Source organism: Oryctolagus cuniculus, chromosome 2, assembly GCF_964237555.1.
Source record: "Oryctolagus cuniculus chromosome 2, mOryCun1.1, whole genome shotgun sequence".
Classification (NCBI taxonomy): domain Eukaryota; kingdom Metazoa; phylum Chordata; class Mammalia; order Lagomorpha; family Leporidae; genus Oryctolagus; species Oryctolagus cuniculus.
Window position 1 is genome coordinate 155,697,391 of NC_091433.1, and position 15,238 is coordinate 155,712,628.

At 45.6% G+C, this 15,238-nt stretch overlaps 1 protein-coding gene across 3 annotated transcripts in view; it reads left to right on the forward strand.

The window, feature by feature from the left end:
* Positions 1 to 15,238, forward strand: part of STPG4 (sperm-tail PG-rich repeat containing 4) — a 50,832-nt gene that overhangs the window by 19,849 nt on the left and 15,745 nt on the right. For all 3 annotated transcript variants that reach the window (XR_011386656.1, XR_007916514.2, XM_002709726.4), the window contains exons 4-5: positions 4,613 to 4,677; positions 4,898 to 4,952. Coding sequence is in view for 1 of the 3 variants with exons in the window: in XM_002709726.4 (XP_002709772.2) it covers positions 4,613 to 4,677; positions 4,898 to 4,952 (120 nt within the window). In the remaining 2 variants the exon portion in view is untranslated. The remainder of the gene's footprint in view (positions 1 to 4,612; positions 4,678 to 4,897; positions 4,953 to 15,238) is intronic.

A 15,238-nucleotide genomic window follows, 5' to 3' on the forward strand; every position in this document is an offset into this window, starting at 1 on the left:
GGACATTATGAACAATTCTGTGCCTGCAAATTTGATAACCTGGATAGCCCAGTTCCTTGGGAGAAACCATCTGTCAAAGCCCACATAAGAAGAAATTGACACTCTAAATAGGCTTATATTTATTAAAGAAATCAAGTAAATAATAGTGTTACAGTCCTGGGTGAGATCACATGTGTATTCTACCAAATATTTAAGGAAGAAATCATACCAATTCTTTATAATCCCTTTCAGAAGGTAGAATTAGAAGGCGTTTTCTAACTCATTCTATGAGGCCAGCATCACCCTGATATCAAAGTCAGACAAATAAATCATAAGAAAACTATGGGACCAATATCTTTTATGAATATAGATGCAAAAATCCTAAACAACATATTAGTAAGTGAAGTCCAACAATGTATAAAAAGAATAATGCACCAAGACCAGCTTGGATTTATCTCAGTTAAATGCAAGACTGGTTCAACATTCAAAAATTAATCTACGGCCTCAACAGCTAAAGAAGAAAAGTAACAGATTACGTCAATAGATGCAGAAAAAGCATTTGACAAAACCCAACATCCACTCATGATCAAAATTCTCAGTAAAATAGGAATAGAGGGGAACTTCTGCAACTTAATAAAGAATACTTACCAAAAAACCTACAGTTATCATCATACTTAACAGTTAGAAACTTTCCCACTAAGGTCAAGGACAAGGCAAGATATTGCTCTCCAACCACTCTTAGTCCTTGTTAATGCAGCAAGAAAAGAAAAGGAAAAGACCAATTGGGAAAGAAGAAATAAAATTGTCCTTATTCACAGATGATGAGATTGTCCATGTAAATAATTCAAAAGAACAAAAGCAGTTCTTGGAACTAGTAGTATTTGTAGTAATGTTGTAGGATAAAGGCTGATATACAAAAGTCAGGTGCTTTCCTATAAAACAGCAATGAATAAATAGAATTTGATATTAAAAGCACAGTACTGAGGTGTTTGGCGTAGCAGTTAAGATGCCCATGTCCCACATAGAAATCCCTGGATTTTTCCTGGCCTCAGCTCCCAACTCCAGCTTCCTGCCAGAGCAGCTCTGGGAGGCAGCAAATGATGGCTCAAGTAACAAGGCCATGGCCTAACCCACTGCCCAGCCCCCAAGACATATCTGATACAGGACTATGATCCAAAAATAAGGAAAAGCACCTGGCTCCTGGCTCTTGCCATCGGATCAGCGCGGTGCGCCAGCCGCAGCGCGCCGGCCGCGGTGGCCATTGGAGGGTGAACCAACGGCAAAAGGAAGACCTTTCTCTCTGTCTCTCTCTCTCACTGTCCACTCTGCCTGTCAAAAATAAATAAATAAATAAATAAATAAATAAGGAACTCTTACAATTCAACATGAATACAAACGTGCACCAAACACCTTAGCAGACACCTCACCAAAGAAGCTATATAGGTGGCAAACAAGCACATGGAAAGATACCCCACATCATTTGTCACCAGGGAAATCCAAGAAAAAAACCACCACGGGCTAGCACTACACAACTATTAGAATGGCTGAGATCCAGAACGTTGGAAACTGAAGCTGGCGAGGATGTGGGCTGAGAGGCGCCCTCCCTCACCGCCGCTGGGTGTACACAGTGATACAGCCACCTTGGAAGATAGTTTGGAAGAATTATTTTTAAAATAAAACTAAATATATTTTTTACTGTAATATCCAGCAGTCCACTCCTTAGTATTTATCTAAAGGAGCTGAAAGCTATGTCCACACGAAAGACTGCCCGTGGGTGTTTATAGCTAACTACAAAAATTGGGGAGCAACCAAGATGTTCTTTAGTAGATGGATGGCTAAATAAACTGTGGTGCAGTCAGACGATGCAATATTTTTCACTGCTGAAAAAAGAGATATCAAGCCATTAAAAGGCATGGAACTTAAATGCATATTGCTAAGTGCAAGAAGCCCATCGAAAAGGTAGCAAACTCTACGATTCCAACTAGATGACATTCTGAAAAAGATGAAACTATGGAAACAGTAAAAAGGACAGTGGCTGCCAAGGGTTGGGGCGGGGTGTGTGTGTGTGTGTGTGTGTTGGTGAACAGACAGCACAGAGCATCCCCAGGGCAGTGAGAATGCCCTTTGTGGTCTTCTATTAGGGGTGCAGGTCACTGTGCCTTCGTCCAGGTCATGGGATGCACAACACCGAGAGTGAGCCCTGATGCAACGTGGACTCCGGGGCCCAGTAAGCTCATCCGTTGTCTGACACACCCATTGCTCTGGAGGACCATGGAGGTCAGGCATATGTGGGAGCCAGGGGCATAAGAGACATCTCCGGCCCTTTCTCTAAATTTTTCTAGGAGCCTAAAACTGCTCTAAACATAAATCTTCACAATTATATTGTTGTCACATTAATCAGTCTAGTAAGTTAGGTTTTCTCCCATTGTTCATAATACCCTGATGGTATTAAGGCAACATAACTGAGTTACATAGCCATGTGGGTATCATCCTGCCATATTTTATAACTTCAAACTGGGTGTCTAATCAGCATAGTTTGAAAGATTAGCTAGAATCTGTTTTTTGTTTTTTCTTTTAGCTAGGCATATTGTGTATTCTCTGAGCCTTACATTATACATAGCAAATGAAGAACTGAGAAGCCTATGTGGGAATGACAGAGTAGTGTGTGTGTGTGTGTGTGTGTGTGTGAGACTCAAGGACCCAAGGAGCACGGAACCACCCAGAGAGTCTGCAGCCCGTTTAGCCGTGTACAGAAGGCAGTTCCTGACATCAGGCCGACTCCTCGAGGCTTTCTGGAAAAAGCGCTCTTGCAGCTACGTTAAACAGCAAAAACTGAGTGATGCCAAGCAGAGCAGGTTAAGTACACAAGATGATATTGTGGGTAACCAATCTTCTCTTCCAGACTAATGCTGCTCATTACAGAACTCTCAGGTAGACTGCTGAGTTTGGATGAACAAGTATCTGTTTTAAGGGATCTTTTCCCTCCTCCTCTTTCTCTTTCTTGTGTGTGTGTATATGCAGAGAGAGAGACAGAGACAGAATAAAGCGTGTATGCATGTTTAAATTCATGTAACCATCATCAGAATTTAAAAAGTATATGTTGCTGGCTGGCGCCGTGGCTCACTAGGCTAATCCTCTGCCTTGCGGCGCCGGCACACCGGGTTCTAGTCCCGGTCGGGGCGCCGGATTCTGTCCCGGTTGCCCCTCTTCCAGGCCAGCTCTCTGCTGTGGCCAGGGAGTGCAGTGGAGGATGGCCCAAGTGCTTGGGCCCTGCATCCCATGGGAGACCAGAATAAGTACCTGGCTCCTGGCTTCAGATCAGCACAGTGCGCTGGCCACAGCGGCTATTGGAGGGTGAACCAATGGCAAAAGGAAGACTTTTCTCTCTGTCTCTCTCTCTCTCTCTCACTGTCCACTCTGCCTGTCCAAAAAAAAAAAAAAAAAAAAAAAAAAATATATATATATATATATATATATATATATATATATATGTTGCTGGCCCCCAGGAAAGACCTCTGTCTAAACCAGGTTTTGTGCTTCTGTGACACTAGACCACTCTGGTCTCCTTGGTGTTTATTATGTCGAGCAGTTAACAAGGCACAGGTGCATCAGGACCATGTGTGTCCTTCACCATCAAGCTTGTATTTACTGTCAGCATCACCGCACCCTCGAGAAAAGCTTTCTCTGTGGTCGAAACGGTGTATTAATCTGGGAAAGACAGTCGCAGGGCGAACTGCGATAGAGGAACGTCCACGTGGCTGGGAACTCCAGGCTAGGGGTGCCTCGATCTCAACAAAGATGGTATTGTTTCCTAACATGGGATATAAAAATACCAGGAGGTGAAAGGAGACTGCTGGCTTTGGGAAGTCTTCTTCCTAGGCCTTTGTCATCTCACGCCCGCCTGCCCGCCCACCGGCCCCTTCAACACAGACCGCTGGGGAGGCCCGGGCATCCTCCTCCCTTCTCTCCTCCCCCCGCTCCCCTCACAGATCCCACTCTGCCCCCTCACCGATGCCTAACACCCCCTCGTTTCTCGTGCCTGTGGGCTAACGTCCACAGACCCGGGACAGGAGCCCCGGATGGTGTGTAACAGATTTGGCAGTGGGCAGAGGCGGGCTCACAGGTAAGTCTTCCTTCTTGGCACACCCTCCCTGGATCTCCCCCAGCAAGTCCTGCCTGCCTCCAAAGACTTCCTCCACGTACCCCAGTGGGTTTGGTCCCTCCCTGCCCCTTGCCTTTCCCCGTCTGTAGCGCCGGCTGCTGTGTTCTGTGTTAGGATGGTTTCCGTGAGCCCTTCTCACTCCTGCTGGTCAGGGACCAGGTGGCCCTTCCACCGTGCTCCCCAGCACCGGCTCTGGGCTCACTGGACGGTCGGCTTGATCTGTGGAATCTGGGACATTTAAAATGGGGTCCACTGGACGGCATTTTCCTAGGCAGTGTCTCGGGCATGCTGTCTGTAAAACTCACCATGAAAAGTTAATGTACATTGGAGTTTTGAAGCGCCACCTTTGAAAATGTAGAGCTAACTCATAGTGTTATTTGATCATGAAACAAAGGATCATGACTGACAGATAATAAGTGAGTTTCCGACCTGTGTTAACCTATTATTGCCATTCTTGTTCAATCTGTGTAGTCTCTTCGGCTTTGCCCGGGGCAGTACGAGGTGCTTCCCGCCCCAGTTCCCAAGTTCCCTTCCAGGTAATTATGCACTTATTTTCCTCATTTCACTCCTGCCTTCCTTCTGACATCTGCACATCTTCATACTCACGGCTTTAAACCTCACGGATGTACCTCATATTCAGACTAGTATTTGAAAATATTTAATGAGAGACAGGGAATGAGTCAACAAAGATCTTTTTTACAAAAAGGGAAGATGTAGAAAATCACATCTTTGATTTGTTTTCTTTTTTAAATACAGGAGCTTCGTGTTTCGTTCTGCAGTTCAAAGATTCCCAACTGGCTGCTTCATACCTGTGAGTATGACGCAGTTAACTCGTGACAAATTTGGTGTTTAAAACACGCAATGGCTCCTTTTGATATAGCAACATTTTCCTCATCATAGTGGATAAACTGTGAATGATTAATGCAATGAAGACATACTAGGGATTTCAATGTCAGTAACCCAACTGTGGCAAGTTATATACGAAAACGGCTCTTTTTATGAGTTAAAGAGACTTAATGTACAACCTGGTGACTAGAGTTAATAATATACTGTATCCTCAAAAATTGCTGAGAGTAGACTTGAAGTATCCTCACCACAAAAAATTTATGTTAGGTAATACATATGTGAATTGGTTTGATTTAACCATTCCACAGTATATATATGATACATACAACTTCTACTTGTAGATTAAAAATTAATTTTTACCCAGGTTTGATCACTACACATTGTGAACATGTATCACATCATCATACTGTAACCTATAAATATGTGCAAATATCACACAATGATAAAAAGAATTGCAATAAAAAGTTATTTAAAAAATTATTCCTAGTGTAATATCACTGTCTGGTTATCAGGCTGAAAAAACTATCAGAATGCTTTCTTAAAGTATTTTTATTGGGGCTGGCACTATGGCATAGCAGGTAAAGCTGCCATCTGCAGTGCCAGCATCCCATATGGACGCTGGTTCGAGTCCTGGCTGCTCCACTTTTGATCCAGCTCTCTGCTGTGGCCTAGGAAAGCAGTAGAAGATGACCCAGGTGCTTGGGCCCCCGCACCCACATGGGAGACCTGGAAGAAGCCCCTGGCTCCTGACTTCGGATCAGCTCAGCTCTGGCCATTACGGCCATCTGGGGAATGAACCGGTGAATGGAAGACCTCTCTCTCTCTCTCTCTCTCTCTGCCTCTGCATCTCTGCAACTCTGCCTTTCAAATAAATAAATCTTTAAAAATATTTTTATTCTTGGGGCTGGTGCCATGTTGTATTGGATAAAGCAGTGGAAGATGGCCCAAGTGCTTGGGCCCCTGCACCCACGTGCCTGGCTTTGGATTGGCCCAGCTGTGGCCATTGTAGCCATTTGGGGAGTAAACCAGCTTTCTTTCTGTCTCTGCCTCTCTCTCTCTAACTCTGCCTTTCAAATAAATAAAAACATCTTAAAAAATAAAATATTTTTATTCTCAGCAAAGTAATACGTGCCTATGGCTAAATGACCTTTGATGTTAAAAATCATAACAAAAGGCAGGTTTCTGCTCTGTCCCTCCCCTTTCCAATTCCTTGTGATGGTTTCCTTGAACTTTCTTAGCTATTATAGGACTATTCCTTTGTTCTTTTTCATTTTAGGCATTATCTTTTTTTTTTTATTAAGATTTATTTATTTATTTGAAAGGCAGAGTTACAATGAGAGAGAGAGGTCTTCCATCTGCTGGTACACTTTCCAGATGGCCACAACAGTCTGAGCTGAGCTGATCCGAAGCCAGGAGCCAGGAGCTTCTTCCAGGTCTCCCATGTGGGTGCAGGGGCCCAAGGACTTGGGCCATCCTCCACTGCTCTCCCAGGCCACAGCAGAGAGCTGGATCGAAAGTGGAGCAGCCGGGACTTGAACTGGCGCCCATATGGGATGCTGGTGCTGCAGGTGGTGGCTTTACCCACTACGCCACAGCACCAGCCCCAGCATTAGCTCTTATGTTCTCTGTATGGAATATGAACCTTTAGCTCTGAAATCCCTGTCCCCCATATAAACCTTTCCATAGCCCCAATAATCACATCATAATTTTCCTTCTATCATTGTATAGTGTTTGCTGCATTTTAACTTTGTTCATTGCCAAGGTACATAATATATTACTATTAAATTTCTTGAACTTTTTATTTTCCTGGAGTTAGTAACTGATTTGCTTTTGGCTTGCTTAGTTTTTTTTTTTTTTTTTTTTTTAATGATACCAACTTCCCAAGAGAACTAACTGCAAATTCTTCTCAGTAATGGACAAATGCATCAGAAAATTCATGAGTTGCTTTTATTGTTTTCTCCTTTTGAGCTAAACCTTGTGGAACATTCCATCACCCTCCTCCAATCAAAGCTGGATGCTTGCTAGGCTTTCTACATAGTGGCTGTTGATCAGTTTCAGAAACTGAAAAAGTAAAAGAACTTTATTTTGGGACTTGGGAGTTGCAATTTGAGAGACAGATTCAGACAACTCTGAATGAGTGTTCCCAAGGAAACAGGGCAAGTGGGAGCTGACGCAGGCAAATTCAGAGCAGGAAAAGTTCCTTTGTCGGGGACTTCTTTTGAGTTTCGAGAAAGAACAGAGGCCACGTCACAGGGGCCGTGTGGATGGTTAAAGGGAAGAACAGGATGCATATATGATGTAAAAGTATTCATAACCAAGCATCCAGTAAACTTTTTGGACATGCATCTGGAGACCCTGGGCACACTGTAATTATGCAATCATTCTCGGTGCTGCCAAAGGTAATTGAAAGTCCACCTTCAAGCGATTGGCTCGAGAAGTGCGTAAGTCCAATTCTGCTAATGGCCTCCCAGCTCCGTGTAGAAAGGCTTTCTCAATGCTGCTTTCATTGCGATTTTTCCCATTTATTTTCGCCTGGTCCTGGGACATTGCTTCAGCATCGTCTCGGAGATCTGGCATAGCCCGCCATGCTGACAGATGCACCGGCCAGTGATTTCTCTCCCGTCCAACTTGCTGGGTGGGGGGTCCTTCTTTGCTACTGTTTCCAAGGGGGTGAGGTAAGAGGGGGGCCCTCATCAGGGATGTGGACACGAGTCTGGAGGGATCCACCGTGCAGCAGGTGCCAGAGGCAAGCAGGTGCTCGCATCCCGTGGCCAGCAGGAGAGACGTGAGGGCGAGCGACATGTGGCAGACACAGCCCCGCGCAGACCCTTGCACACGGCAGGAGCTCAGTGCATGGCAGCTGCTGCTGTTGTCTGTGTTCTAAGATTTCCATCAGAAGCTCAGAGAATAAAGGCCAGCTTGGTCAGGGAGGAGCTGCAGGAGAGCAGCTCTGTATTCCTTTAGGTCTTAAATATCGCCATTTTTTTTTTAAAGATTTATTTGTAAGGCAGAGAGAGAGAGAGAGAGATCTTCCATGCCCTGGTTCACTCCCCAAATGGCTGCAACAACCAGGGCTGGGCCTGGCTGAAGCCAGGAGCCAGGGGCCAGGAGCTTCTTCCGAGTCACCCACGTGGGTGCGGGGGCCCAAGCACTTGGGCCAAACTCCACTGCTTTCCCGGGTGCATTAAAAAGGAGCTAGATTGGAAGCAGAACAGATGGACCTGAACCGGCACCCATTTGGCACGCCAGCGTAGCAGGCAGCGGCTTTTCCTGCTATGCCACAGCGCCAGCCCCTCAAAGACGGCCTCTCAGTGACGTCTTTCACAGCACCTGCTCAAATTTCCAGCCCCCCTTCCTTTGGCTCCACATTTCATTTTTACCTATCCTGTTTCTATCCAACTCTACCACTAGAACAGATGCTTCCTGAAGCAGGAATTTTTTTTTTTTAATTTTATTTATTTATTTGAGAGGTAGAGTTAGAGAGAGAGGGAGAGACACAGAGAAGAGGTCTTCTATCCACTGGTTCACTCACCAAATGGCTGCAACATCCGCAGCTGGGCTGATCCCAAGCCAGGAGCCAGGAGCTTCTTCCGGGTCTCCCACGCTGGTGCAGGGGCCCAAGCACTTGAGCCATCTTCCACTGCTTTCCCAGGCCATAGCAGAGAGCAGGATCGGAAGAGGAGCAGCTGGGACTAGAACTGGTGCCCATATGGATGCTGGCACCACAGGCAGAAGCTTAGCCCACTACGCCACAGTGCCAGCCCTGAAGCAGGGATTTTTGTATGTTTTACTCTTGCATATCCAGCACCTAGAAAAGTGGATGGCATATGGCATTTGTTGAATTAATGGATAAAAGCATTAGCGCTATTAAGTAGATCATTGCATTAACAAAAATGAAGAGTATCTCCAGTTTCTTTCATTTCTATAATGTGAAAATGCTTTTCTCCTTCCAAATGTTTCCACATGTTTCCATATGAGTTATGATAAAAATGAGCTCTGTTAGATAAGTAGCTAAATCAGTAAGGTGTCATAAAATAAAGACATAAGCAATCTGAAAGAATGAGAAAATACGAAGTAGCCTCAGGGTGGTTTGAAGGACTATAGTCATTGGTAATTATGATTGGGACATACAGCAGACATCTGACAGAGAAGCTGAGCTATCTCACAGAACTCAGGAACAGAGCCTGGAATGGATAGGGGTCTCACGTCCAACAAAGACAATGTGGCAAGTCAGAGAGAGGCAAGGATGCCTTGCGCTGGATAACTGGGGCAGCAGTGGCGCAGGACAGCGGACTGATCGTTTGTGCCCGTGTCCCTTCGCTCTCACGGAAGGGCCTCACTCCTCACAGCTGTGCTCCCTGGTGTCACCTCATCCATGCTGTTTTGCAAATAAAAGTCATTAACTGAGTGAGAACATCTTGTCCTGAAAAATAAATAAATAAAAAGGATACGTTGGTGGAAAATGTTCCAAGGCGGGGAACCAGCCCGGGGCCGTGAATCATGTGTGTCCTGAGCACGCATTCCCAGAGCTGACTACGGGTTTGCTTTAGGTCCACAGACTTACAAACCGCACAGAGCAGACTCTTTGGATCCCAGCAGTGGGAGGGGGCAGTGAGCAGCGTGATCTGACTTGGGCAACGTGGCCTCCAGCCTTCCTGCAGTGAATGCATTACCTGGGCCATTAAATGTGCCGCGGATGGCATTTTTCATTTGGTTGATTGTACCAAGCGGTTGAATTGCTCTGGAAATTAACACCGTGTAGAGTAGGCATGAGCTTTATAAACCAGTCACTCGATTAGGGTCAACTCTGGTAACTACCTTGGCTGCCATTCATTAGGTCAGCATTGCAGTGTTCTCGGGCGCCAGGCACAGTGCCCTGTTCATCTTGTCTCATTCTCTCACCTCGGTGAGGTCCTGTTTCCTCGCCACCTCTGGCTGATAGGTCAGGAAGTAGAAATTAGTTGTCTGAGATCACACAGCTAAGAGGCAGAGTAGGGACTTAGTTTCGGTCAATGGTGACCTCAAAACCTAGGCTCTAAGCTGTCCTGCCTGGTCAGTGCGCATGAGCAACTTGCTGCAGGTCTTTAGACAGCCGAGGCCAAGACCAAGTGGTCAGTATCATGCCTGTTTGTCCCTTAGCACGACAGACTGGGCAGAGACCTGGAAGCAAGGTAAGCTGAGGCACGGGGTTCGCAAGCGGGAAACTGCTTGAAACTTGTAGCAGGGGGATTGGATTTGGAGGCTCCGCCCCACCCTCACGGGGAAGGCTGGCTGGCAGAAGACTGGCGATGTTTTCCTTGAACAGTCTCGAAAAGTCCAGATGCAGAGGAGCAACCTCCTGGCACTTAAAGCACCCCAGGGAAGAACGGAAGTGCCCACCTGTGGCCTGGTCTCGCCATCCCCAGCCATACAACCGAGCTGCTGCCAGGCACAGAAGAAAAGCCTCCAGTGTGGATAAGAGATGGAGATGCTACTGATGAAAGAGAGACAGCAAAGCAAAGGAATACATCCAGAAAGATTTCGTGAGGCACGGGACCTGGGAGAACGTGGTTCCCATCTGGGAGGCGACTGAGGAGGGGCCCCAGAATGGCTATTGGACAGCAGGCCGAGAAAGAAAGCAGTCCACATCGAAGAAGTAAATGGGGAACTCCGGTGTTGTCGCCCAGCAGGTTGTCATGCTGGGGACAGCCACATCTCTCAGCACACTGCCAAGGTTTGAGTCCTGCCTCTGCTTCCGATCCAGCTTCCTGCTGATGCACACCCTGGAAGGCAGCAGATGATGGCTCAAGTATTAGAGTCCCTGCCACCCATGTGGGAGACCAGATGGAGTTCCTGGCTCTTGGCTTTGGTCTGACCCAGCCCAGGCTGTTGCAGCCATTTGGGGAGTGAACCACTGATAGATGATCTCTCTCTCTGCCTTTCAAATAAACTTTTAAAAAGGGACACCTCGAGGTTAGCCTTGTGGCATAGTGGATAAAGCTGCCTTCTATGACTTCAGCGTCCCATATGGGTGCTGGTTCAAGTTCCAGCTGCTGTACTTTCAATCCAGCTTCCTGCTAACATCCTGGGAAAAGCAGTGGAAGACGGCCCAAGTGCTTGGGCCCCTACCACCCATATGGGAGATCCAGATGAAGCTCCTGGCTCCTGGCTTTGGCCTGGCCCAGTTCTGTCCATTGCGGCCATCTGGGGAGTGAACCAGCAGATGGAAACTCTCTCCCCCTCTCCCTGCAGCTCTTTCAAATAAGTAAATAAATAAGTAAATGTTTTTTTAAGGGACAACTCATGATGGGAAAAAATGTAAAAAGTATGTGTAGCAAAATGTTCAAGTGAAAAAACAAGGCAGTAATTAACTCCAGATAAAACAAAAGGCTACATAAGAAAAGAAATCAGGGGTAGGCAGTGGTGGCACAGAGGGTTAAGCCTCCGCTTGTAATGTTAGCATCCCATACCTGAGGGCGGGTTTGAGTCCTCGCTGCTATGAGTCCATTTGAGTCACGTTTCCAATCCAACTTTCTGCTGATGCACCTAGAAAAGCAGTGCAAGGTGGCCCAGGTACTTGGACCCTTGCGACCCATATGAGACCAGGCTGGAGTTCCCAGCTCCTGGACTCAGCTTGGCCCAACCAGGCTCTTGTGGGCATTTGGGGAGTGAACCACTGGAAGGCACATTCTCTCTCTCTCTCTGTCTTTCTCTCTCCCTCTTTCTGCTTCTCCCTTTTCTCTGTCACTCTGCCTTTCAAATAAGTTTTACAAATATATAAATTAAAAAATAACAGTAAGATCATATTATTTGTCATAAGAAGATAACTGCTGGAGAACTGCTAGGTGTTAAACATAGTTGTTTTAGATTCTCTAAAGAGATGCATAAAACATGTTTCTAAGAGTTCTAACTGTGTGAATGAATCAGTTTAGTATTATTTCAGTGAAATAATATGTTTGCTCTTCGTTGCTACATGTTATACAACCCGGGGAAAAAAGGTTGTCTCAGGGAATGAACTTGGAAAGGGGGTAGAACCAGAGACTTCTGTTTTTCATTGGAAGGCTTTTGTCACCAATTCTGTTTGTTCTACAAATTTGTTTTTCATTTTATTAGTAAGGCAGAGAGACAGAGACTTGCCCTCTATTGTTTCACTCCTCAAATGACTGCAACAGCCAGGGTTGGGCCAGGCTGATGCCAGGAAGCTGGAGTTGGATCACAGTCTCCTCCCTGGTGACAGGGATACAAGTGTCTGCTTCCCAGATGTGCATCAGCGGGAGGCTGGGTGGGTGGGAGGCGCAGCAGCCAGGACTCCAGCCAGGCCCTCTGAGACGTGGCGTGGCTGCCCAAGTGGTGACTGTGACTGCACCCAAACACCTGCCTTCCCACCCCATTACCTTCTTCAAACTCTTATTTCTCCATCAACTTAATAGAATTACACATGAAGTTTTCAAATTAGGGTAGAATTAAATAAATAAAAATATATAAAATTTCTCATTATTCATATGCAACTAATTAAGATCATTTTCTTTTTCTCTGCAATAAAAAAAAATTGCAGGGGCTGGCACTGTGGTATAGTGGGTTAAGCTACCGCCTACAGCACCAGTGTCCAATTTGGGCATTGGTTTATGTCCCTGCTGCTCTATTTCTGATCCTGCTTCCTACTAATGCATCTGGGGAAGCAGTAGAAGATGGCCCAAAGTGCTTGGGCTTCTGCCACCGAAATGGGAGACCCAGAAGTAGCTCTAGGCTCCTGGCTTTGGCCTGACCCAGCCCTGACTGGCCGTGTGACCATCAGGGAAGTGGACCAGCAGATGGAAGATCTTTCTCTTCTCTGTTCCTCTCTCTTTCTCTAATTCTGCCTTTCAAATAAATAAATAAATTTAAAAAAAATAAACAATTGCAATAAGGTACACCATACTTTTTTTTTTTTTTGCTTAGTATATCTTTTACATTCATGGTATTAAAAATCCTAAAGCTTTATTTTTACTGGAAAAATAATCAAGTTATGATATCCTAATTTATTTAGTCATTCCCTAATTGATGATTAATCTTGTTTTCAGTTATTCCATTTACAGGAATCTTCATTTTTCAAGTATAATTTGATTCCCAAAGAGGCCTATTAAGGTGAACCCACTTTCAATGGAATCAAATTTCAAAGTAATCAATAAAGTTCATTTGGCCCTTAAACTATTAACACACTATAACTGCAGCTACACAGTAACTGTCAGATTAAAAAAAGAGATAGTGTTGATTTTAGAATTTTTTCTTTTCTTTTGAATTAAAAGATGCTTTAAAAATTTATGTTGCAGAGAGAGAGAGAGAGAGAGACAGAGAGACAGAGAGACAGAGAGACAGAGAGACTGTCCCCATGCATTGTTCACTCCCTAAATGCCAGGAGCTGGGGTCTCTCTCTCTCCGTCCAGGTCTCCCACGTGGGCAACATGAAACCCAAGCATGTGAGCCATCGCTGCCGCCTCCCGGGGTCTGCATGGGCAGGAAGCTGGAGTCCGGAGCAGCAGGCAGATGGCAAAGCCAGGCACTTCATACAGCGCATGGGCACCTTAGCCACGAGGCCAAACACTCGCTCCAGCGTGGGTTCTGCTTACAATATTTTATGACAGTACAGGGACATCCTCCACTTCACGTTTGAACCAGTGAAGTCACAGAGGACAAATTTCAGAAGAAAAATAGCTGAAGCTTCAGCACTTTTCCCAAGGGTGTAGCTCTGAATCTTTTGATCTTTTCAAGCATTTTTTCCTGAAGTGCCAATAGTGTCACAGTCCTCACCTGTCTTTCCTTTATTAATCAGACTTTGCTGGCTCCACACTGGTTCATCAAAGGTTTTTCCTGTGTCTTAGGTACTCCTCCATCCCTTTCATCCGCTTCATAAAAGCCTTGCATTCCTGAGTAAAATCTGCATTTTCACTTTGAAGTGGATTTGCATGGGATGTATTACTGGATGATCCCTTAATAATGAGGGAGAGAGAGATACTAACTCACAAGGACACCCACCAGTGTCAGCGCTACATAGGGAGGGGTAGTTGAAGAGAGCTGTTTATTTAAGTAGGGCAGAGAGAGAGCGCGCGAGCGAGCGAGAGAGTGCTTGAGCAAGCTCCTATCTGCTAGTTCACTTCCCAGATGCCTACAGTGGCCAAGGCTGGGCTGTGCTGGGAAGTGAAGCCAGGCCTCACTCGAGTGGCAGATACTCTTGAGCTGTCAGCATGGCTTTCAAGGGCCTGAGTTAGGAAGAACCTGGGGTCAGGAGTCAGAACTAAGCCTTGAACCCAGGTGTTCTGATACGGGATGCAGTTGTCTTAATCACCAGGCTTAATGCTGATTTTGAGACATAATTTTGTAAGTGGTGGTATTCATTGAAGAATCATTTTGTGTAAAGACATCATTTGCTTTTATATACAGCTTTATTGTGCAAGAACATTGGTATGCAGATAAAAATACAAATGTGGTAGTAAGACTCAGCACATAACATCTTTCCTAAATTTGAGAATCATTTTGTATAGATTGTTACAAGTGGAATTTACTAGGTAGAAATTCTGCATGCATTCTTGACACGCATTGCCAAGCCTACTTTACAAAGTCTTACAGGGGCCGGCGCTGTGGCACAGTGGCTAAGCCTCTGCCTGCAGCCCAGTGTCCCATATGGATTCAACCAATGTGAGTTGGGAATGTTTTTTAATTGCATCTGCACTGAACATGTAGATTGATTCCCTGAACAATACAGTATAGCAACTATTTACTTAGCATTTACATTGTACTAGGTAGTGTGAACAATCTAGAGATGGGTCAATGTATACGGGAGGGGGCTGGTATAGTGGCACCAGAATCCCAATTAGGCGCCAGTTCATGTCCTGGCTGCTCCACTTCTGATCCAGCTCTCTGCTATGGCCTGGGAAAGCAGTGGAAGATGGCCCAAGTCCTGGGGCCTCTGCACTCACCTCCATGACCCAGATGAAGCTCCTCGATCCTGCTTTCGGATCGGCCCAGCTCCAGCCATTGTGGCCATTTGGGGAGTGAACCAGCGGATGGAAGACCTTTCTGTCTCTCTCTCTGTCTGTAACTCCACCTCTTTAATAAATAAATAGATAAACGTGTATGGGAGGATGTGCATGGTTATAAACACCATGAAATGGCAGACGCTGTGCCATTTTATACGAGGGAGTTAAGCATCTGCTGACTTTGGTATCCACAGGAGTCCTGGAACCAGTCCCTCTTGGGTACCAAGGGATGGTTGTACTTTCTGTCCAACTGTCTGTT